Here is a 24864-nt window from a genome sequence, read left to right on the forward strand (position 1 = left end):
CATTCCAAACGTGGAGGCCCAGCCTAGGCCACTTCGCCAGTGTCCACATCTCCAGTGGACAGCAGCTGGGGGGAGCGAGGTCAGGAGCCAAGGCCGGCTGAGGAGGGAGGTTCTGGGGTGGCAGTTGTCTCCCGTCCACGCACAGCCTCTGGGGACAGTGCTCTTGGAGCAGACATGCATTTTTAGGGATGAGAGGCCTTGGCTGGAGACGTCCGTCACTCAGAGAAGGCCCAGGAGGTCCAGGAGTATCTCGTGAAACCCCTGCGCGAAGTGGGTCTTACCCACCAGGACATGATGGATGCATTTTTCCAGCTCTTAGTGAAGACGTTTTTTTACAAACCAAAGATCATGGCGCCTGCTCTTCTGCATTATAGATTTGCCCTAGAGATGACATGGAAGCATCTGAAATAGTTGAACTGTGTTTTTTTTTTTTTTTTAAGCGAAGTTATTTTCCTTCTCAGCTGGCCAGGGGAGTGCTTTCTGTGATGTTTATGTTTGGAGAAGAGAGAGGCCCTCCTTCCCTGAGTAGCTTTATTGTTTTGGTGCTTTGGAGGTAGAAACTTTGAGTCTTAAAGGTGAATACCTGAGGTTGGGTGGGTTTGATTTCGTTTGTTTTTGTAAGAAGACTTCCACTTCAATGAAGCAGTCCTGAAAACATTTAAGAGAAGATGGAGACCATGCCTAGATTCTCCGGGCTTTGTTCTCTCCTCTCAGCTTTCTGGCCTAAGATCAAAGATTTCTCCATCAAAGTAACTTCGTATCTCCCTTGATGTCAGGTTAAAATTTTATTGGTGTGTGACTTCAATGGAGACTGCTTGCAATCTCTGGAAAGGAACAGACTCATCTCCCACGATTCCATAGGGCCCCAGAATTCTCTGGTGATTGGTTAGACATCTTTGCTTCAGCACTGCGAACGACCAATTAACAACCTGGTAACTTCAATTTCTTCTTTCTTGCACAGACATTTCTAACACAGAAATCCTTATGCCTAGTTCAAAATTAAGTAGAAGAGTCCTAATGACTATTTTTGCAATAATTGAACAGAGACATTTTAGGAAGATTTCCTTAACTTAGAAATGTTTAATTTTGTGTGCGTTAGTTATTGTCTAGATTCCTTATTGCAAAACATTCTGGAATTTGGGGCTGTATTAATAATATTGCCCTTCAAACCTAGAGTCTGATTGCCAGAAGAGGCCACGATCGAGGATTATTGGAAGTTAAGGCTTTCAACCTGAAACACAGGCTACTGATAACCACTGGTGGCCTAGTTTTTCATAGCTTTGACATGATTTATGACTAAGTACATGTACTTTCATCCTGTAATACAAATTAATGTTAATATCATACTGATAATCTTATTTTCACAAGTATAAGCCTTTGCCCTGGTACCTTGAACTTTACTGGGCCAATCTGCCTGAACTGTGAACATTATTTTTATTTTTTCAGTTGCTTGTTTTATGCAGCTGTTCTTTCTCAGCTTCAGTTCTAAGTTAGCCAAGTCAAACATGGCCGCCTCCTCCTTCAGTCACCTGGCTGTTTCAAGTCTTATTTTCCAAACCCTATAAAAAGTTTAAATATTCTTCCTGTGATACGGTATTAGTAGCTATAGGCATCTCAGGACAAGAAAAACAGGTTCTGATGCTTTTAAGTCTTTCATGATGCCCTGTTATACTACTGCATCCCGGAGCTCCATTCCCATCAGTAGTCTCACGATTTCCAGGTTCCACCCATCCCTTTCCAAATCACTCGGAGTTTCATTCCAAGTGTCTTCTTCTTTTCACCACATTTATATGCCATATCCAAGTCGCAGTCGCCTGGGGTCCTTGTTCTGTTCAGTGCAAAGCAATCCAAGTCTGCCTCCAAATTCACGAGCATCTCCAGTGAGCCATTTTTGCGCTCCACAAATCTACTCTGATTTCTGCTTGTCACTTTAGATGAGGCGGCGTCTCCGCTTTGCTGTGGATGCGTTTGCATTCGTTCCCCCCCCCCCCCCCCGCAACCTACCACCACCACCCCCTTTAGCTTTCTGCCCTGAAGCTTCATCTGAACGAGGTGCTTGGGGTTGTGTGCTCACAAAGTGGATGATTTAAACCCCACTGTAACAGTGGAAGACCTAGAAAAACCACGACTCACTCAAAGAATGGGAACTCCAGAGTTGAGTATTCAGTGTCGCGCCATGGATCCCGAGGTCCTTTCGTAATATTCATCCACCAAGGGTTTCCCCTGGCCTTTGCTTTGTGGGCCTAAAGCCCCCTGGGGCGAGGGGTTCTGGCTCCCTGTGGTATGAGCCTAACTCTGACGGCCTGGGGGACGGAGGCCGTTGCTCTGGGTGACCAGCGCAAGGGACCAGCTGGTCACCCTGTGTGAGCTGGTGCAGACAAAATGTCCGCCTGATTCCTGTCATGATGATGATTTTTAGTTTTGCGGCAGTACTGGGAAATATGCTATTCCTCCAAACACATCGTCTTTCACAGAACCCTTATTTTTGAGGGCTAACCTAAAGAAAAAGCCGAAACATGACTGTGCATCAAAACCTCTGTTTAATGCCACAGATAATCTTTTATGTCACTTAGTGAAATACTCCATGATTTACTTATTGAACATCTTACATACACCAGTCATTATTCCAAGCGCTGCAAATCGAATGCTGTAAAAAGCGTGTGCGTCTCCTCTTCTGAAAGAGCTTAACATCCAGTGGGAATTATAACCTCTTCATTAACAAATCATGCAGATAAATATTTAAAGGGCTATGAAGAAGTAGTGAGGAGTCAAAAAGGTCAGGAGGTCTTTAATCGCCATACAAAGTGCATGCATATGATTTACTCCCGGGATGCAAGTAAGCGGCCTTAATACAAACTGGTGTACCGGTGTACATATCACTTACATAGATGCCTACAAGTGGCAGTCAAGTCATCTGTCTCAGAAACAGTGAAAGTCCATCTCAACTTAATTGGGCCTAGCACTTGCTAGCCAAGTGCTCTACCACTGAGCTACACCCCAGCTCCTTTCTTTTACTCTTGAAGCTATAAAGTCATCAGAGATACTCAGGGGTGAAGTTCTGAAGAAGAATGTCATCAATTAATTCTGCTCCTTGGCCACACAGGAACATTTCAGTGTTTAGTAGATAGTGACACAATCTAGGACAGAACATACCAGAACATATTTGTACCATGTACTGATGAAACCATAGATTGGATCAAACCACTGGAGGGCATTAAAATAAGACTGAATACTTAAGGTACATTAGGTTCTGTTAACACTGTTTGAATTTCCTAATCTTGACTATTTAAAATAACAGCATTTGGAAACAGGCACTATTGTTATTTCTTTTCTATTTCATAAAGCAAAATCCTGCTCAAAATGGCTAAGGATCTCATTTTATAGAGATAAGGTTGTCCTTCCCCCTGCACTGTGAGAAATAACTTCAACTATGGCCTGTACAGTTTACATAATGCTGTAAGACTTTTTAAAATGTGAGCTTTTAAACCCCTCATGAATATATATTGGCGACATAATAGTCTACTAAGTTAATGTAATGCTATTTATTCAAAGATTTCTCTATTGAACATGTAGGACCGCTCTTTTTTCCTACTTAAGTCATATTGCAGAGATTCTCGGTGTATACTTTTCTCCTCTATACTTTGGATTTCTTTTCTAGAACAGAAACCTGGAGTTGGAACGCCAGATCATGGGGACGCATTTTCTGAGAAGGCAGTGCACTCCTTTCTGTTTTACTATGTGAGGATACAAGTTACTTGATCTCTTTATCATCCAATATACTTACCCAGGTTTCCCAGCGGCTGGGCTGCCCGCTGTAGCTGTAAGGGGTAAGAGGTGTTAAGTGTGTAATTCGCACTTGCCTGAGAGAGGCCATGTTTTAATGGATCGCAGCACATGCTGTGCCTGGGATGATTAAACCTTTTTCACTAACTACATGCGTTGGAAATGCTTCCTAGCTGCTGTGTGTGGTCCAAGTAACATTCTAAAGTTCTTGGACAATACTTGAGGGAGGGTGGGGATGGCATTCATCTCAAAATAGCCCTGACGGTGTGACTGTGTGCTCTTGTTTCTTCCTTGTCATTGTGTTAGATTAAATAGGTTTTTTTTTTTTTTTTTTTTTTTTTTTTTTTTGCCAGTCCTGGGGCTTGGACTCAGGGCCTGAGCACCGTCCCTGGCTTCTTCCTGCTCAAGGCTAGCACTCTGCCACTTGAGCCACAGCGCCGCTTCTGGCCGTTTTCTGTATATGTGGTGCTGGGGAATCGAACCTAGGGCCTCGTGTATCCGAGGCAGGCACTCTTGCCACTAGGCTATATCCCCAGCCCCAAATAGGGTTTTTTTTTGTTTGTTTCTTTCTTTCTTTCCCCCCCAGTTCTGGGGCTTGGACTCAGGACCCGAGCACGGTCCCTGGCTTCTTTTTGCTCAAGGCTAGCACTCTATCTCTTGAGCCACAGCACCACTTTCTGCCTTTTCTGTTTGTGTGGTGCTGGGGAATTGAACCCAGGGCTTTGTGCACGCTAGGCAAGCACTCTACTGCTAAGCCACATTCCCAGCCCTTACAGGGGTTTTGATAGTTGTTTTCGTGGTATTTCTTGGAGTACTAATGAGGTGGAACACTTCTATAAATGTTCACTAGTGGGTCATCTCTTTCTTATGAAGCATCCTTTTGCTATTTCTTATTTGGCACTTTTATAAAATAGGTTTTAGTGTATTGTACTTGTAGCCAATATTACATTTTACTTTTATTTTAATCTATGAAAGTTTTTTCAATATAGTTCAAAGTACTAGGCATTTTCTTCGTAAAAGTGTATTTCAGTTGTGCATTTGACATTTCCAAAAAGTATATGAGTAGGGAATTTCACTTACCTTCACTTTTATGTAGTAGTTTATTTGTGTTAGCTTCCATAATGTATCTCAAATTTGTATTTATGTCTAATAGGGATGCTTGATTTTATTTCTAAAAGCCAGGCCATTATCTAATGATGCTTCAACAATTTTTTCTGTTTCATTCAACTTTGGTTCTGATTTTATTAAGACATTGAATTTTCTAAGCTCTCATGGAGTCTTGTGCGTGTTTATTTCAATTTCAAGCTTAATGAAAATAGCTGTTAAGTTTTCCCTACGAAACTTAATGGGAGGGGGCAGGAGTCATGTTGTCCTTTAAATAAAATATGCTTGGCACATGACAGATATTACGCATGTGTCAAGTGAAGGAATGCAGAAAAAGTGATATCACTGGAATAGCCATTTTTTACACTATTTTACACATCAATTTTGAAACCATTTTGGCACCGTGTTAAATGTTGTGTCACAACATTATATTTTATCATTAGAGCAAAACTTCTTATTAGTATTCATGTTCATAATTTTCTTTATGACCCACAGCTCATTCTTCAAAGGAACTTCAGGAAATTGTAGTAGACTCTAAAATTATTATCATTAGAATTTATATTTGAAATAAGTTAATAAATTAATTTGGGGAAGAATGGATATTTTTATTGTACATATGTTCACTCATGCATTAGATACCTATATCTGTATATATAGCTATGTATTTATACATAGCTTTCATTCTCTTTACCGTTTTTTATAACTTTCTTTACAGATTTAGTCGTGGTACTTTATTGATTTTGTTGTAACTGCTGTGTGATTCAGGTTATTATTGCTGCTCCTGGGATTCAGATTCATTTGCTTTTTTTTTTTTTTTAAAAGCTTACTTTCTTTTCATTGCTATTATACAGAGAAATTATTGTTACAAATTTACCCTGCACCCTGGGAATTTGCTTGAATGATTTCGTTAATTATAATATAAAAAATATTTATCTTTTTTTTTAAAAAATTGTTTCCTCATTGCACGGGAGACCAGATTGACTGAGCATAATGCCACTGTTAGCACCGTCCCTTTGACTTTAAATGTGAATGTTGACATCTCTTTTAGAGACAGATCGATAGCTGCCGGTAAGGACGGGGAAGCAGTTGGGGAAGCTGTGCTTTCCATGCAGGGCCTTGGGGGAGCAGATGTCTTTGGGAAGCCAGAAGGAATTCCCTATTGCTCATCCCTCGCCTGGGGGGACATTCTCGCTCTACCCCACCCTTCTCAGCTCCAGCTCTGGGCATCTCGTTTCCTCCCCACCTGGAGGAGGTCGCCCGGAGTCAGCCCAAGGCTGGGTCAGTGTGTGAAAGAGTCAGTCCAGCTGTTCTCCGGCCTCCACGGGCCCTGGGAGAGACCGCGCGCTGAGTACCCCTTTGGGGATCACGAAGGCCCCAGGTACAGGGGCCAAAGAACACACCCTCGCTGATGACCTCAGCTAGAACCTCAAAAAGACGGCACTTTTCTTTTTAATGTGCAAATTGTCATCTCAGATGGTAATGTTTAATTCCGTCCAGTCTAATATCCTGAAGTGGTTTAAAGTGCAGTTGTGCTCTGTTTTGAAAAGAAAGCTTTTGTGTCCGGATGAATGAAAATACCCCATTGGATCATTTATCGGGAAGGCCATGACAGGTATTAAATGAGGCTCTGGTTTGTGTGAACTCCATGGGATGTTTATCTAAGGGGTCCTCGCCATTCAGTCAATAGCTTTGAGTAAATATTGGTTCTTGCTACCTTGGGGGGAAGCTGACAAGTGGTGAATGTCACCATACTGGGGATAAAAACAAGTCTGAAGTGGCTAATAAGCCTCCTATAATGTAGTTTGGTCTTTCTGCATCATAAACCTGTGGGGTTTTTTTTTGACGTGCAGAGCTATTGTTTCTATTGACTATATTGATTCGGCCCTCTATGAGGGGTGGCCCTTTCTCTGTGTAGTGAACATTTCAAAGCTTATTTTAAGTGTCTGTGTGGACACTGCGGCCCTAGTGAAACTCAGCTGACCTCTGTCCATCCATGCTGGATTTACAAGGTACCCTCACCCCCGTGGCAGATATCAAGAGCAGGTGTCCAATCTGTTCTGGTGGCCCGGTCAGGACCCTGCTCCGTGCTGCACGGATAGTGTGCCACCATGCTAAGCTTTGCGTGGATTTGCACAGGATAAGTGATAAATCATGGTTTCATTCTGGGACTAGAACAAAGCAGCTCTCTCAGATGCCGAATGGCCCTGACCAAGGATGCCAAGGCCGCTTGTACAAAGCCGACCTGGATAAAAGCTTCATACGGCACATGTGTAACTGTGCTAGGTAACTGGTCAATGGTGTCCTGTCTGAATTATGAATGTGGCTGGAGGAAAGTTTGTTTTGAACAAAGTACAGTGGCTCAAGAATAAGATTAACTCATCAAGTTGCTATCCTTGTTTTGGCAGCTACAATGAAATCTTTGCAACCCAAGATAAATGTATAACTTGAAAGTTATCATTCTTGCCAATAAAAATAAGGAAAAGGACCAGGTGGCATACTAAAATATACTTAACAAATGGCATATAACAAATATTTTGATATCAAAAAGACACTGCATAGAGAAAAAGTATCCAAACTCTGGGCCTGATTATTCTACTCAAATTCAAATGCTGATGCATCAATGCTCTGAGATGCCTCATCTTTCTTTGCCAAATTCCCAGCCTACACAATGTGGGCAACGGTAGCACACCTGGTAGGGTGGTTGAGTCATACTCAGGATCAGTGATTTGCTGGAAATACTCTGGAGACTCAGAAAATCTGAGTAAGGAGAACCAGGCTTTCTTACAGTGGAAAGACACAGATTAAGATGAGTGACAGGCACGGGGCTCCGGAAGCTAAGACCACGAGTGCAAACTCCCAGCGTCTCTTCCAGTGGAGTCACACAGGGGCAGGATTCGAACTCTCGCCCCAAACCTGTGAAGTGAGGTAACCAAGGTCGCTGGGCCAAGCTCTGGGGTCCAGGAGTCCATGGTGAGCAAGCCTCATGGATGACAAACCTCAGCTTCCAGACTGCAGGGCCCCTCACCCTCAAGCAACGGCAACTGCTCGTGCTAATCGCCTCTTAGAATCGGCTCATCTGTTAATCACCTCTTAGAATCAGCTCGTCTGTTCAGACGAACGCACCGTAGGCCAAGGCCTGCTAAGCACAAAAACCCTCTCCTCCTGTTGCAGGAACTCAGAGATTACCATCCAGAAAGCAGTCAAAGGCTGCTCCTGACAACGAACATTTCTTTGGAACATGTAGGGCTTGATGGGGTAACCCCTTCCTGCCCAGTAGTTCTGAGGAATAAATGAGTCAGCCTTTCCGACTTAGAACGGCACCTAGCATAGGATTGGGCCTGCCACACATGAGCAGAAATAAGACTCACCTATTATTCTGCCATTCCAGTTCTATAAACACATGGAACAGATTAATTTGGAATAGAAATAAGGAATAGCTGTGTTCTATGGATCTTTTATAACTCCCTAAGTTTGTGCAGATGAGTTTTGGAAGCAGATAAAATAGAATTTTTTTCCGATGGAACACCAACTACTAACATTTTGTTCTTTTGTCTTTTTTCAGAGTCCTGAAACTAGCAGAACAATAATCAAAAAGCAGAACAATTGAAGAATACGTTAATCAGGTACAAGAGTTGTTCTCAGCAATTGGCACATGGTATTTGTTTAAAGTCGTGATGAATTCAAACTTATAGCTTGTTTTATTTATTAACATTTGATATAAATGTCAGTTTGATGTCTTAGATTAGGTCTGACTGTTTGCTAATAGGTAATGTAGTTGTCTATATCCTAAATAGAAATTATTTTGCATGTAGACATTAAACTAACTTATCTAGTCTATGCCAGGTCTGTGCAGACAGGTAATGGAATTAGCAAATTATTAATATTCATTAAAGATCTGCTACATGGAAAACTCTCATCCATGAAATTATTGCATATAATTAAACAGGCCTGGTCAATTCTGGACTTCATAGTACCTGAAGTCCAAAGGAGGGGTTAGTTCCTAAGAAGATACCGATTCACATATGACAGTTGTGATGAATGCAATTAGTGAAAATGACAGAACTCCGTAAGATGCAAACTGGGAGAGAAGAAAAGAATCCCCAGTGGGCACAGATGGAATTACTCTGCAGGATGACTTTTAAACCAAGACCCAAAGTGGGAGCAGACAGACTCCCAGGAAGATGGCACAATGGCACAAAAATAATTGAACAGAAACAATCAAAGAAGAAAAGCTTGGAAGAGAGTTCACATGTCGGCAGCCCAGGCAGCCACAGACGTGAGCAGGGAGATGTAGAGGAACCTGCACTGGGGCTAGGATGAAAACGAGGGATGGCGTGGTGCCACAGAGTGTCTATGCCTACAACAGGGCAACTGGAAGCAGCTCTCATGGGTGGCTTTCCACGCTCGGCAGTTCTGCGTGATGTCATGCCTTCTCTCTTTTCCCCTGGAAACAGATAGTGTCCAATCTTACCACCTCCCCTGGCCCTACCCAGGGTAATCAATCTGCAGAGTTCTCAAGGTATTTCTTCCTTGGCTTACTAGTTGTCTGCCGAAATTGGGTTGAGTCCAAGTAAGTTTGAAAATTGCAGTAGACTTTCTCAGGAGCCTTAAGTGCAAAATAACAAATATGTAGGGGTGTGTGTGTGTGTGTGTGTGCTGTGTGTGTGTGCGTGCGTGTGCACGTGTGCATGTGTGAGCGCGTGTGAGCGTGCCTTTAACTTAGTATTTATCAGAGCTGTTTTCAGCATTATGTTGTGAATGGTTTCGAGATAGCTCTTCTTGTCAACATGGATTTTAAAAGATTCCTCCTACTCCCGAGACTGGCTTTGCTTTGAGATAGCATGAGCGACTTGATTTCTTTGCCCACGAACCTATTTTAAATCAGTTCCTAGAATGTAGAAAACTCAAGCCAGGGTGAGGTTAGCAATTGTCTCCAGTGGTTTAGCAGATTGTTTGTTTGTTTTGGGCCAGGATTAGATGGTTGATTGCTTCAAGTCCTGATTTTGCACATAAAAATATAGCCCGAGGTACCAATAAAGAGCTGTGGTATAAGAGCTTGAAAATAGAATTTTGTATCAGCACTACTGGTTTGCTTAACTAGCAAGGGAAAACCCCAAATATATTGTTTGAATTTCCAATAATCTGACTTATTTCCATTGAAAATGCTTATTCTTGATTTATGCAATTCACATAATTTAGTCTCCTACAAAGTGCCTTACAGTTGAGGCAAAGGACCTTGGGGTAATGTCTAGTTGAGAACTTTATGTTTCAGTCTTGTATGAAATACAGAGTTGGGGCTTTTGTGCTTTCTTTGGTTTGGTCTTTGTTCTGGGGGTGGCATTGGGCCTGAAACACTGCCTTTCTCTTTTATTGGCCTTTCCCCCCTCAAACCTGGAGCTCCATTACTTGAACCACACCTCTACCTCTGCTTTTTTGCTGGTTAATTGGAGAAAAGAATCTCATGGTCTTTTCTGCCTTGACTGGCTTCAAACTCCAATCCCCCGACCTCAGCCTCCTGAATTGCTAGGATGGCAGGTGTGAGCCACCAGCCCCCAGCCCAAAATGTGGAGATTTGTGTCCAAGTGTCTAGGATCCAGAGTGCTAGAGTTGGCTCTACGGGGAGAAAAATTTCTCGCATAAATGCCCGAGGGGACCTTTTTCAGACCGACTCAGCATCGTTCAGTTATTATATAAATAGAAGGAGGCAATGACAAATAATTCCCCAGGATTTCAAAACTTGGGAACAAAAAGGCCTGTTTCATCTCCAGAAAGACAAGAGACAGCTGCCTTCTTAATTACTACTCCTGCCATTTGCTCCCTACTAAAGATGCATCCCAAACTTGGAATCTAATTAGAAATCTTAATTAAAAATGTCTTTTTAAAAGATGGAAAAGAAAGAAAAAGCATCTACATGGAAGCAGGAAAATAGGGAGAAAAACAGAAATCGTAATCTTCCATCCAGATTGAATATGATATAAAGATTAGTTGGCCGGTGGGAACCTGACTATCTGGATTCAAAGTTTACCTCAGCTTCCTTTTTCAATAGGAATTTTCTCAGCCACTTTGAGTTCTTTCTAGAGCACACAGATGTCAGCTCTGGAGACTTCAACGGATCCACATTTTATACAAGATTACAACCTTCTTGAAAGTGCCAGATATTCCCACAGCTTATCTGGCTCTCTTTCTTCCCTTCCCTTCCCTTCCCTTCCCTTCCCTTCCCTTCCCTTCCCTTCCCTTCCCTTCCCTTCCCTTCCCTTCCTTCCCTTCCGTTCCCTCCCCTCCCCTCCCCTCCCCTCCCCTCCCCTCCCCTCCCCTCCCCTCCCCTCCCCTCCCCTCCCCTCCCCTCCCCTCCCCTCCCCTCCCCTCCCCTCCCCTCCCCCCTCCCCTTCCCTTCCCCTTCCCCTTCCTTCCTTCCCCTCCCCTTCCCCTTCCCCTCCCCTCCCCTCCCCTTCCCTCCCCTTCTTTTTGAGCCTAAATTTTAAGAATGATGTAAGACAAGGCTCTTGAAGTTTTGATGTCTGGATTAAATGTCAGTGCCCTATAAAGGCGCTTTCAGGTCAGGTGATATATACATATACATTTCTTTCCCTTTGCTTAGTGTAATCATTTCCTTCTTTTGCTCTCACTTCTTCCCTCCCCCAGCTGCCCTTGAGTTTCTTGGTTCGCTTTCATCATTGTCCATTGCAGCTGTTGGGCCCCCTCTACTGTATTTCTTTTCATCTGCTTTCCCCTCATTCTGTGCCTCCTCCCAGCTTCCCTCAGATGCGCACGTGGATACACCTTACGTGAGGAAAAGGTTATAGGGTCTTCTAAATACTATAAGACTAATTAAGAAGTCCTTTGCTTCTTTATGTTTGGAGTTCTTTTCAGTCTGGATATTAATTTATATGCATAGGAACGAGCATTTGGGTTTTACTTTTCAGTGCCTTTCTCCCAAGACTGACCTTTTTTGGTCTTGCTGTGAATTGGTGTCTGGGGTCCTGTTTTCTTTGTCCTGTCTCTTTGTTACTTAATTCTAACACCCACATATCAGGGAGAACATGCACCATTTGTGTCTCTGTTCTCGGCTTGTCTCATTCAACATGATTTGTTGTAGTCCTGTCCATTTTCCTGCGAATGCCATTAGTTTGTCCTTTCTAATAGCTGTGTAGAATTCCATTGTATACAGGTACCACATTTTTTGATCCATTCATCTATAGTGGGATATCTGGGTTGTTTCCATTTCTTGGCTATTGTGAACAGTGCAGCAAGGAACATGGAAGTGCGGGAGTCCTTGTCATATCCTGAATCCTGTTGCTCAGGGTCTATGCCTAGGAGCGATATGGCTGGATCATATGGTATGTCTATGTTGAATTTTTTGAGGAACCTCCAGACTGCTTTCCAGAGTAGTTGGGCATTTCCACCAGCAGTTCAGTAGGGTTCTTCTTTCTCTGCATCCCCTCCAGCATTTGTTGTTGCCTGAGTTCAGAGTATAGGCTCTTCTGACTGGGGTAAGGTATAGTATCTCAGGGTTGTTTTTGTTTGCATTTCCTTTACTCTCAAGGATGATGAACGTTTATTTACGTGTTTCTTTGCCATTTTTATTTCTTCTTCTGTGAAGTCTTTTTAGCTCTCTTGCCCATTTAGTGATTGATTTATTAGTTTGGGAGGGATTAGTTTCTTGAGCTCTCTGTATGTGATGGATATTAGGCCTTTATCTCTTGCACTGCTGGTGAAGATCTTTTTCCAATTTTCGTTGGCTGTCTTTCTAGTTTAATAGCTATGTCTTTAGCTGTGCAGAAACTTTTTATTTTAATGTAGTCCCATTTGTCAAGTCTCTCTCCAATCTGCTTTGCCCCTGGGACTTTGCTCAGAAAGTTCCTGCTTGTGCCTGTAAGTTCTAGCGTCTCTCCTACTCTGTTTTGCAGTAGTTTCAGTTCTGATGTTGAGGTCTTTAATCCATATTGAGTTAGTGCATGGTGACAGGCTGGGATGTACTCTGAGTTTTCTGCATGTGGCTGCCCAGTTTCCCCAGCACCAATAGTTGAAAGGGCTGTGCTTTTTCCCATTGTATGTCTTTGGATTCTTTGTTAAATATCAGTTGACTGTAAGTATGTGGTTTTACTTCTGAGTCTTCTAACCCATTCTCTTGATCTTTGGGTCATTTTGTGCCAGTGCCAGGCTGTCTGTTATTATGGCTCTGTAATAAAACTTGAAATCTGGTATTGTGATACCTCCTGCACTGCTTCTTTTGCCTAGAGTTGCTTTGGATACTCTAGGTCTTTTATTGTTGCATATGAATTTTTGGATTGTTTTCTCTATTTCAGTAAAGAATGGCATTGGGATTTTGATGGGGATTGCATTGAGTTTGTATATCATCTTTTGCAATATGGTTATTTTCACGATATTGATTCTACCTATCTATGAATTCCAATTCCTGGTGTCTTCTTTGATTATTCTCTTTAGATTTTTATTTCATTTTCACTAAATAGATCTTTTACATCTTTGGTTAGGTTAATTCCTAGATATTTTATTCTTTTTTTTAGCTATTGTGAATGGTGTTTTCATGATTTCCTTTTCTGTTTGTACATTATTGGTGTCCAGAAAGGTTACTGATTTTTGTGGTAGAGAATATTTTTTTTTTAAGAATACAACAATGGCAGTAAGAAAAAGCCAAACACAAACAGGCTTATGACCTTGGCAAATGAAAGCAAACTTGTAAAAAATGATCAGAAGAGTCCACTATGGGAAAGGAGCCAAGAGTGTTCTATCACAAAATGGCAGCATGAAGAAATGAGAAGGTCCAGAGAGAGATGTCTAGAAATGGATGTTATGCCTTTTGTACTCACTAAGGGTTGTATACTCTGTTAGTAGTCTGGCCTGGGTGGAATATGAAAGAAGACCTTTCTGTGTACAGTAGTACACACTGCGCACAGTAGTTTCTCAGTAAATATGAATACGGGAATTATGGTTAAAGTATTTCTTTTCTTCATTTCTTAAAGAGGACCAAAGTTGTAAAAGTTGAAAACTTTCCACTCGAGGTCAAGAAGGCTGGAAAAGGTGTAGGAAAAGAGACATAGGGTGTTTTATTCCATATTCAGACACCAGTCACTGATAGGCTTCCATACTGAATTTGAGCTCAGGGTCCCCGAGTATCTCAAGGGGATAATGTCCCTCCTGTCAGATCCCAGATGGACCTGTGTCATTGAGGGGGCTTGTGACTTCTGTCCATTATCTTCTTTATGGTAATGAAATGCAGCAGAGAACTTGTGGGTGAGTTTCCAGGTGAGGTGGTACTCTAGAACTTCACTGTTCTCCCTGGTTCTCTTTGTGGCTCTCCTGCCTGTGTGTTCAGCAAAGGAATATTACTTTCTTCTTATTCCAGATGTTTTTCCTTCTCCTTATACCTTGTCATTATTCTCATTGCTCTGCAGTTTTATTAAGTAGACACTTTAGGATAGACTGTGTGGTTTTACATGTATCAGAGTGTAAGGAAACCTTGTGATGAGAGAATATAAGCACATTATCTGTATTCTGTAGCCAGAAGGATGAGAAAACTTAGCAACGCCTTATTATCCTCACCAGAGATAACCTCAGGCACTCTCTGAACTTCTCTAGAGAGCTAAAGTGAAATTACAATCTCCAGACATATACATTTATTTTTTTTCCTGTCACAGAAAAGCAGAAGATAAAATTTTAATTAAACATGTTATCTGTCTTGCTTTGAAATTTTGAAATTTTTTCCAAAGAAAATTCATCATTCGCCATCAGAAACTACAGATAATTCAGTCCATACTAATGTGAACCTGAAAAAATGGATCCTTGGGAGCAGTTCAATCGGCCCTGTGAATTAATAACTGCTGGTGATACCTGTTTTAGAAATGTCGAGGTCAGGAGGATATAATCAGCTTTTGTTTGGCCGGGCCCCATGAAGAGTGTCAGGTCTTAGATGTCCATGTGTCGTGTTCAGAAAGACATTCAAGCATTTGATGTGGCTCCGATCTCACTTTTCCACACCATCATTTTCTCTGAACATCTGCTTTTTGGCACAGGCAGGTGATGGGCTGCTAGGAGTCTTCTGGTTTGGAATCTGCACTTTGGTAATATCTTTATTAGCTCTCTGGATTACTTTTTGCATTTTCTCTTGCCGGTGGTGATTTTTCTGTCCCTCTTCTTCTTCTTCCTACTCACTCCTCCCTGTCCTCCTCCTCCTCCTCCTCCTCCTCCTCCCCCTCCTCCTCCTCCTCCTCCCCCTCCCCCTCCCCCTCCTCCCCTTTTGCATGTTTGTTGGGTATGATAGTAGGGTCTGAAGGAAAGAGTATTTATCCCTAGAACTGGTTGTTCCACATTTCTGCTAGGCCTTTAATTTGTATGCCAGGAAGTTTGAGTCCAGCTAGACAGTAATTCAACTGGGTTTGGGGTTTGCTGTTGCCATGGTTACCTCTAGTCATCCCAGGCTGCACATTCCTCCATTGTTACTGGTGCTTAGCGCGGGGCTAGGTGGCTGGAGACTTCTGCCCACTCCACTTCAGGCTCTTCCTAGAAGTTTCTTCATCAGAGGAGGCTGGTGTTTCTATTTCCGTGCCTCTTCCCGTGCCACTTGTGTCCTGTTTGCTCTCCGGGAGGCAGGAAGGCATAGCAGGCACTCTGGGTCTCGTCCTCTTTGTCTGGTCCTCAGGAATGTAGGCATGCTCCTTGATCAGAAGGACGAGATGCTCTAGTCCCTGGAGGATTTCCTTCTCCCTCATCCCCAGCCTCTCATTGCAATGACTTTATTATTATTATTACGACTGTTGCTGCTGCTGTTGGTTGTGATTTTGCCCGAGGCCATGAGGCACAGGTTCCTTGTATTCTGTAAAGGTAAGTATTCCAGTAGTGCTTTATGTTTCTCCATGGCTGTGCTTCTCTCTTTCCTGTGGGCACAGGTCACGAAAGGGGACTTTCTCCAAATACCTGCTTTGCACTCAGCCTTTCCCATGAGCCCTTGGGTAAGGTCCGTGGAGAGCAGCCTGTTAGAGAGTGTGGACAGCCCTTGAGGTAGAGCCGTCAGGAGCTCTGTGCTCACGCTGCTGCTCCACCAAAGCTGCCTTTTAGGGATTCAGTAAGTGCTCTGGTTGCCCTGTGATTCGCGGCTGGTTTGGGGCCTGGCATTCCTTCCCAGCCTTTTCTGCCCCCATGGGGGCTTTTGTTTGTCCTTCCAGTCCAGGCGAGGTGGTTGCCCAGAGCTCTCCGGTCTCATTAGTTAAGGAAAATCTGCGTGCTGACACCTTCTCCCGTTGTCTCTCGTGGGTCAAGCAAGGGCAAAGCTCTGCATCTCCGTCTTCACCAGCGGTGGGGTGAGGGTCTGAGGTGTTTTCTTCCCCCTGGGTAGTGCGTGTTCTCCATGTTATGGTATCTTTGCTCCTGGGACATTTTTATTTTCATGTCGTGGTGTTGACTCATCTTCTCCTGTATGGTCCAGGATTTGGGAGTTGGATGGAGACATATTCCTCTGTTTCCTTGGTAAATATGCCCTTTTCTTAACAGGAAAAATGATGAGCTCATGCGTAGAACACCATCAAGCTTCCACTCCTTACTGGGCAGCTCACTCGTGTGTGCAGATCACGCCATACTTGCCGTGCCAGTGGACGCTGTCTCTGGTCAGGCCGGGGCTCCGGGGGTAACCTTGAAGGCTTGGAGCTCCCAGTAGGTGCTGCCTCCTTCCCCTCCACATCTTCACTCGTGTTTTTGTCACATTCACAACTCTCTTTTTCTCCCCCTGAGAGTGTGTGTGTGAGTGTGTGTACGTGTGTGTGTGTGTGTGTGTGTGTGTGTGTGTGCTGGTACGGGCTTGAACTCAGGGCCTGGTACCATGTCATGGCCTTTCAGTCAAGGCTGTTGCTCTTCCCCTTGAGCCACTGCTCCGCTTCTAAGTTTTGCTAGTTCGTTGCTAAGTCTTGCAGGGTTTCTCTGCACAGGCTGGCTTCCGACTACAATGCTCCCCGCTTCCCGCGCAGCCAAGCTCACAGGCTTGAGCCACCGTCGCCCAGCCACAGTGACCTCGCTCAAGGGCAGATCCTAAGTCACGCATTTCACTTTCCAGTTTATTTACCGCCGATCGGATCCTTCTGAAGAGCGAAATTGGTTGGCATTCAAAACAAGAATCGTGCCACGTACGGCGACTTTTACTTTCGCGGAACAGACCTTTCCCTTTTCTTTTCTCGGGAACTTCAGAAGTACCTCCTCGCAGAGGGCAGGGAAGCCAAGCCAAGCAAAACGAAATGAGAGCTCTTCCGTGCTCGTGCCACCGGGGCTGGAAGCAACGTTTGAAAGGACAGTCCGAGAGACAGCTGAAATCCCTTGTTCTGCTTGAGAATCTCAGCCGCTCCCCCGCCTCCCTGCTCCTCCTCCCCTGGGAAGAGGGCACGGGACCCTGGACCGTCAGCTAGGTGCCCACTCGCACACCGTGACCCGGTGTCGTCGCAGGCCTGGCCCTGTTGCCGCCCCCCAGGCCGGCTGTCACAAGCCATCCTCCCAGGTCTCTCATTCTCCTCAGTCCTGCTGGACTGGGCCTCTCCTGGGCTGTAGATGACAGAGAAGCCGACCGGCACATTGGCCACACCTTCTATCTGCTTCTCAGCCTGGGAAGCCGACGCCCCCATCTCCCCACCAAGCCTACCACATCCCTTTCCTCAGGAACCCCCCCGAAGCAACTTGGTAGGTGTTGGTTCCTCTCCCCCGCCCCTCCCCCGGTCCCCACAGTGAAAGCTGAGTTGTCTTCATCGTGTCCATCCACGCAGGAGAAGAGGGGACCCTGTGTTGTGGAGTCCCCCCACCCCCGTCCATCCACAGAGTTTGCTCTCTCTCAGCCCTGTCCCCCGTCTGCCCACGTGGGTTGCTCTCTTGAGCTCTGAGGAGGACGCCCTGTGTTGGCACCGGGGTGACCTGAATGACCCGGCAGGAGACAGGCCCCTGGCCGCCATCTCTCTCTCAGCCTCTAGTCCCTTTGTGTCTCCGCGGCTGCCCTCTTGCTCACCTCTCCCCGTCTACTCTGGTTCTAGCTTGATAGATGCCACAAGTACCCATGACATCAGTGTTCTAGAATGTTGCCAACCCTTTATAACCCAATAATGGGAAGATCAAAGGGAAGTAATTTGGCACATCTTGTGTTCTCAGACCTAATTGTTTTCCCTCCCTTTCCTCCCGCACTGGGATAACCAATATCAAAGCTTGATCTCTGATAGACTTAAGGAAGAAACTATTTTCAATCATTAAATTGCCTTATTTAATAGTTGTAAAACAGTTACCTTTATTACAACCTTTTACATGCAATCAGCCACCGACCTGAGTCCTCTTCTCCCTTCTTTCATCTTCTGTACTTTCTGTTACACCTTCTCAGTCATTTTGCACTTCTTTTTAATCTCCATTTCTTTACAAGTTTCTCACGTTTGACGGGAACTATGTCGTGTGACACTGTGGAAGGAGCATGCTGTTTAAAAAGTGCCAAGCTGGCTCAGGACGCGCTGGCCTGTCCTCCTAACGCCGACTCCTGAACTTGAATTCAGCTCCCGAGCTCTGCCTTGACCCACGATGCTGTTTGAGTTCCTGTTCTCTGAGGAGTCACGCACATCCCACTAGTGATGACCCTGTCACAAGTTGTCTGTCCTTCCTCGTGTGGTGGTGGGGGAGGGGACATCCTGCCCACTGGCAGGCAGAAGAAAGCCTGGGGGGGGGGGTCATCTGATCTGGCCTTCCACGCCACCCACCCATGGAATGTCTCATTATTTTCTCCATATCTGCACTTACTCTTCTTTAATTAATCATAATCACCTTGGATCATTTTTTAAGTGCTTGACAGATTGTCTTTTACGGTGTAAGGCATACAGTACATGATCAAATTCCCATTTTTACCCTGATTGGTGAGACATATTGTTCAATGTGTGTGTGTGTGTGTGTGTGTTTGTCTGTGTGTCTGTGTGTATATGTGTGTATGTGAGAGAGAGAGAGGTGTGTGCTGTCACTAGGGCTTAAGTTCAGGATCTAGGTACTATCTCTCTTGGGGTTTTTGTTTGGTTTGGTTTTGCCCACCTGAGCCACATCTCTGCTTCCAGCTTTTTACTGGTTAATTGGTGAAAACGATCTCCTGAACGTTCCTGCCTGAGGTCGCTTTGAACCACGACCCTCAGATCTCAGCTTCCTGAGAAGCAAGGATGACAGACATGGGACACTGGTATCTGGCTTGTCCAATTTCATAATATCACTACCAGATAGTTCTCTCCCCTGGGACAGCAGAACACGAAGAATATTTTCCTGAATATTCTGAGCATTTGACTCCTTGCTTTTCTGAATAGGACGAAAGGTATGAGAGCCACGCTGAACAGTCCCTCTACTTACAAGTTGTCTCTCTTAAATATACTTGTGGTATGTGAAAACCACTGTTTATTCTTGTGCATGATAGCCAAACCAGAAACTTTCCAGACTGACCCAGAAGAGGAACCCAACAGCAACCAGGTAAAGGCTCTACTTCCACCTAGAAGGGCAGTCGTTTCTGGAGCTTGTCACTAACCCCTCCTGTATTTTGATAACAGGTATCAAACCTTAAGTGACACCTCACCTCAATGCAACAGTGGGAGGATGCTAGTGGAGGGTCAGAAATGGTCTCTGAATCCTGGTTTTGCACATTTATTTACACTTACTGAGCCAGTTTTGAGAGGGCATTTCACACTTCCAATGGGAACACAGCACTGAATTCACAGGCATCTTCCTGCAAACCTCTTCCCTCAGCTCCAAGTAACACAACGCACACACCAGAGCTTGGCAGTTATCCTATGAATCACTCATAAGTTATTGAACTGAGTTGTTATTTTCCAATTCTTTCATTTGTAATACCTCCTTTAGGTCTCCTCTTAAAGGTTTGTGATGTCTGGTCAAAATTAAAAGTAGAGTCTTTGATTAAAAAGCAGAACGTGTGTGCATGTGTGTATCATGACATTAAGATGGGCACTGGCTACTGCACCCATAATCCTAAGTACTCAAGAAGCTGAGCTCTAAGGTTCAACGTTCAAAGTCAGCCAAGACAAACAAATACAAGGGACTCTTATCTCCTATGTACCGGCAAAATGCCCCAAATAGAGGCATGTCTCAAGTGGTAGAACACTGGCCACCTGCATAAAGCTGGTTGAGGGTATGAGACCCTGAATTCAAGCCTCAGTATTGGCACCAATAGACAAACCAACCAACCAATAAATAAATACTAGTGAAGCTGGCATGGTCCTTCTGTCCAAGTGAGAAATGCCTTGTGCCATTGCTTTCTGCGTGAGCCTTCTCTCCCTTGGAAGTATGTGGCACGATATGACAGGCTCGTGCTGATCAGGAAAGAATTCGGAGTGAAATGGCTCTGAAAGAACTCATTTATCAATAGACAGATCCGCTGGAATTGATGGTGGAAAGCTGCGCGTCCCAGCAAAGGTTCCTCCTTACATCGTTAAGACCCAATCAGTATGATCTGCAACTCTATGGTAACATGTCCTAAAGATGCTCTCTGGGTTTAATGTTCGCCGGATGGATTCTCAGAACCAGAGCTGCATGTGAAATGCAGCCACGTTGCCGAGACTCACAGAGCGTAGGGCTGTTGACTTGTGCGGCGTGAGACTGGAGACCACATCAGTATTCCACACCCCGCTCAACCGCCGCTGCCTCATTACACAGCGCTGGCTAGACATTTAAAGATTTTTACACATTTTAATTCAGCTGGTAACTTGATTTAAAACAACATCGATTTTTTTTTCCCCCAATTCATTTTGGGTCATGTAGATCATGCTAAGTATCAAAATGAATTTGCAACTATTTGAGGCTGTCTGTATAACAGGGTGTTAAATTGGGGGAGTAGCTTTCTTTCCCCCCACATGCTATTCCCATCAATTTGCTATTACTTTCATGTCCTCTTGAGCTTTTGGCTTTGAAAAACTATTATTCATTCTTTTCACCCTATACCCCGAATCATTAAACAATTAAATCTTTATCAAGCAGAACAGCAAGAGACTATCGCAGCTGGAAATTCCCCCGTTCAACCTGTTGAGCCATCTTAGAGGAGAGAATATCAGGCCAACCTATCTCTCTGTGGTCATGACTAATCTTCTAACAGGGCAGACAGAGAGATGAGTGTGAAGGGCCAAGATAATGGACAGAATGGTCATGAGAGGCACCATGGCAAACCACACAGGAGCGTGACAAGAGGCTACCCGTCCTCATTGCTAGAGTAGGTGCCTAGGCAAATAGCAAAAAACATATGTTTTAGGATTTGGAAAGCATTTAACCAGCCTAGAGCTTACAACACGATTGTGTGGCCCGGTTCTTAATGTGGGAGTGGAACAGAGCTGGAAGGAAGTTTCTTTGCAAGTGGTTATATTTAGAACGGACCATTAACTTTTAGCGTTAGACTGGACTCCAGTGTAACGGCAAATTTCATTCTTGATGTCTCCCAGGTGCAGAATTTCAGAGCGGGGTATCAGATTATTTCGGGTGAAGATCCACCCGCGTGTGGATAAGAACACCTGGGACAGTCAACGGCGGTGAAGCTCCAGCATGGAAATCAAAGAAGAAGGAGCGTCTGAAGAAGGCCAGCACTTCCTCCCTCCCGCCCAGGCCAACGACCCTGGGGACACGCAGTTCACCAGTAAGCGGGGCGCCGGCTCAGCCTGGAGCATAGATGGGGTTCATGGAACACACGTAGCCCGGCACCCACTTAGGACACTTGGGTCCTAACCAATGGCAAGACGCTGCCCCCGTGTTCCCCCCTTGCACCCTTCATTCTGTACGTTGGGGTCGTCAGGCTGTGGTCTTCCCAGAGCCCTCATCTGAGACCAGGTGGATGGTAGCTCATGCAATGGTTACATCCCAGCGCTTCAGTGCAGAGCAACACACCTTGTTTCCTTTGCACTTTAACTTATCTAAGTTTTTGTAAGTTAACGTTCCATTTAACAAATCATCGTGTATCCATTCAGCTTAGTGATTAAATCATGTGACTGAACAGGATGAACTTCCTTTTCAACGCTTTTTTAAAAAATTCAATTTTATGGTCAAGGTGATGTTCAGAGGGGTTACAGTCACATACGTAAGGTCCCGAGTACATTCTTGTCCAACTTGTCGCCCCCTCCCTCATTTTTCTACACTTTTACTCCCCCCAGTCCCCTCCCTCCACGTTGTACCGTTAATTCCAACATATTGTCTTGTGAGCATCGCTGTTGCATTGGTTCGCCCTTTATCCTTTGTCTCACCATTTTGATGTTCCCCTTCCCATCTGAAATTCACATAAAGATATATACAATACCCAGGGTACCAAAATCAAATGCAGTGACAACAGCAGGGGATAAACCGTAGGAAAGAAATAAACCAAAGACAAAAGAAATAATTTCACATAGTACATTAAAAATAACTTTTTAAAGCCATGTTTTGGACACTAGCACTATTGAACACTTAAGAAGGTATTAAAGAACACCTTCTGTTTGGTATTTATGTATTCTTACATCATTTTATTTTGGAAACATAGATATTTTTATCCTCAAAGGCATTTAAGGTGGAAGCATTAGTAAAAAAAAAAATCACAGGATGCTGGTCTTTTATCAGATAGCATTAAATTACATGACTGGAATAAATGTGGACATTTGGTCATGATTTGCATTTGACCATAAGAACTAGTTGGGTTTTGTGTTTCTACAGTAATTAAAGCCATACTTTAAAACTTAGGCTTTTACTTTTTAGTATGATTTTTATCTTTTTCTCTCTTCCAGAAGATTTATCTGGCTTCCTAGTTGTTTAACACACACACACACACACACACACACACACACACACACACACACACACACACATCACCTCATTTCATTTATGTTTTAAAAATTATCGCTAGAAAAAAGTACCCGTTGGATATATTTCAATAAATTTGGTTGTCAGGACTTACGGCACAGCAGAGTTAATAATTAATAACCCTTAAAAATTCAGACTATTCAAATTTCACAATGTCCTTCTACCTTTGTTGAAAAGTCTGAAATTGTTAACCAAAGCAGTGTTAAATGTCAGCAAGAAAAAATGCCTATATGCAAAACAATTCTAACTCCATGAATAAACATTACTTTTTTGCAAAGAGGTGGCTTTTAAAAATACATTAGTGACCAAATGTCAATAAATTTAAATAGTGTCTGATGGATGTAGCAGAAAAATAAACAAGTAAAGTATTTTCTATAATACGTGTATCATTGTCGCTACAATGGTTTTCTTCCTATATTCCTATGTTTTATGTCTACTTCTTTGGCTAGCCTGGAATTGTAACAAATATTATCCCAGTTTTAAACAAATACTATCCCAGTGGCAAGTCCTTACTCATTCTCTTTTGGTTATAAATGTAGTGCTTTTCCTTAGTGGCTATTGATCGTACAAAGGGCCTTTCCTGTGTTAGTTCCATGCATGTTTATCATGTTCCTGGATCAAGTTTGCCCCTCTATTACTCTTTCTTATCCTCATTCAAACCTTTAGAAGTAATGTTTGATGGCTCACCCATTCTCCGGTAGGAAATTCCCACACTGTGTGGCCATTAGGCATCAATCACCCCTCCCAAAGGCTCTCCCCCTTCTACCGACCCAATGCCCACACTCACCTTCTCCCTAGTTCATCTTAAATCACTTAGCCATGTTGCATTGGGTTTGTTTTAGACCTAAAAGACAGAGTGGAAACATTTACCATTCCATTTGGTAATTCTGTTTGGAGGATTCGTGTATACGGCCAACAAAAGAGCAAAACAACCAGGCCCATGCCACCCCGCCCACCGAGTGAAGGTTTTCTTAGGACACAGGCTCAGAGTCACCTGAAGGACAATCCATCTAAGGAAGGACTTTGATGAGGTAGCTCTTTTGAAATGCTCTACTTCTCTCTGCAGAAATAGCTGAAAAATAAGCTTTGTATTTGTCATGGCTTGTGAACAGAGTGTTTCTCCGATTGTTTATGGCTACAGAACACCATCAGTAATATTCAAGCCTGGGACAAATCATGTGCCCTCCCTAGAGACAGCTATTAAGATCAATAACCGTTGTTTACTTACTCATCCTACCAAGCACTGTACTTAAACACTCGGTCATGGGAAACAGTAGCTGACACTGCCCTAGTATTGACAGTTAATTTTTTATAAAATCTGAACTAACCCCTACTTTTTTGTAGGCATTCAGAAGATGCCGAATGAGCCCCAGCTGGAATTCATCCTTGGTAAGCAATTCCATCTTATTTATATCAGTAACTTGAAGAACTTTTCAGTACTTGATAGTACTTTTCAGGTTAAATGTGCATTACTTGTAGCATGAAATTTCACTTTTGGGAATGCTGTTCTATTTTTTTTTAATCATCTTATAAAAGTAGTTGTTATTGCCCCCAAATTTTTGTCCTGGGGTTTGAATTCAGTATCTCACGTTTGCTAGCAAGTACTTTACTACTTGAGATATAATTCTGGACCTTTCTCGTTTGTGAAGTCACACATTTTTGTCTAGGATAAAGCTTGAACCATGACCCTCTGACCGCCATCCTTAAGTAGATGGGATTACAGGTACATACTACCAAGTCCTGCTTATTTGTGTATTTGTTTATTTGGGAGATAAAGTCTTAATAACTTTTGCCGATGCTTACCCACCATCCTCTCATCTCCGCTTCTCACACAGCTCGGAACACAGGCGTGCACCGCTACACGTGTCCCTCTTTTCTCTGATTTGTAAGTGAAAAGAACTGTTGCCTAGTGAAGACAGTTTTCTACCATAGGCTAAGGGCTTTCAGTGACAATCTTGCCTCTCCCCGGAGCCTGTGTCCAGGAGGACTTCTTCTGCTACAAGGACTGCACTTTGTTGCTAGTGAATGTTACTGCGAATCTCCTTGTGTAATTTTCTATTTGGGGTTTCCATTGTCTTTCCCCGCTCCCTTTCTGTCTTGCTAACAAGTAGCCCCTTACTCTTCCTTCTCTGGTTGGCTCTTTGTCTCAGCGAG

The 24864-nt window shown here is 43.7% G+C and overlaps 1 protein-coding gene across 7 annotated transcripts in view; it reads left to right on the top strand.

Moving 5' to 3' along the window:
* Inpp4b (inositol polyphosphate-4-phosphatase type II B) overlaps positions 1–24864 on the top strand; it is a 305059-nt gene that overhangs the window by 47911 nt on the left and 232284 nt on the right. For all 7 annotated transcript variants that reach the window (XM_048333627.1, XM_048333628.1, XM_048333629.1 and 4 more), the window contains exons 2-4: positions 8450–8510; positions 21330–21520; positions 24055–24099. In XM_048333627.1, coding sequence (XP_048189584.1) covers positions 21430–21520; positions 24055–24099 — 136 coding nt within the window. In that variant the 5' untranslated portion in view covers positions 8450–8510; positions 21330–21429. The remainder of the gene's footprint in view (positions 1–8449; positions 8511–21329; positions 21521–24054; positions 24100–24864) is intronic.

The sequence above is a fragment of the Perognathus longimembris genome, chromosome 24 (assembly GCF_023159225.1).
Source record: "Perognathus longimembris pacificus isolate PPM17 chromosome 24, ASM2315922v1, whole genome shotgun sequence".
NCBI lineage: Eukaryota > Metazoa > Chordata > Mammalia > Rodentia > Heteromyidae > Perognathus > Perognathus longimembris.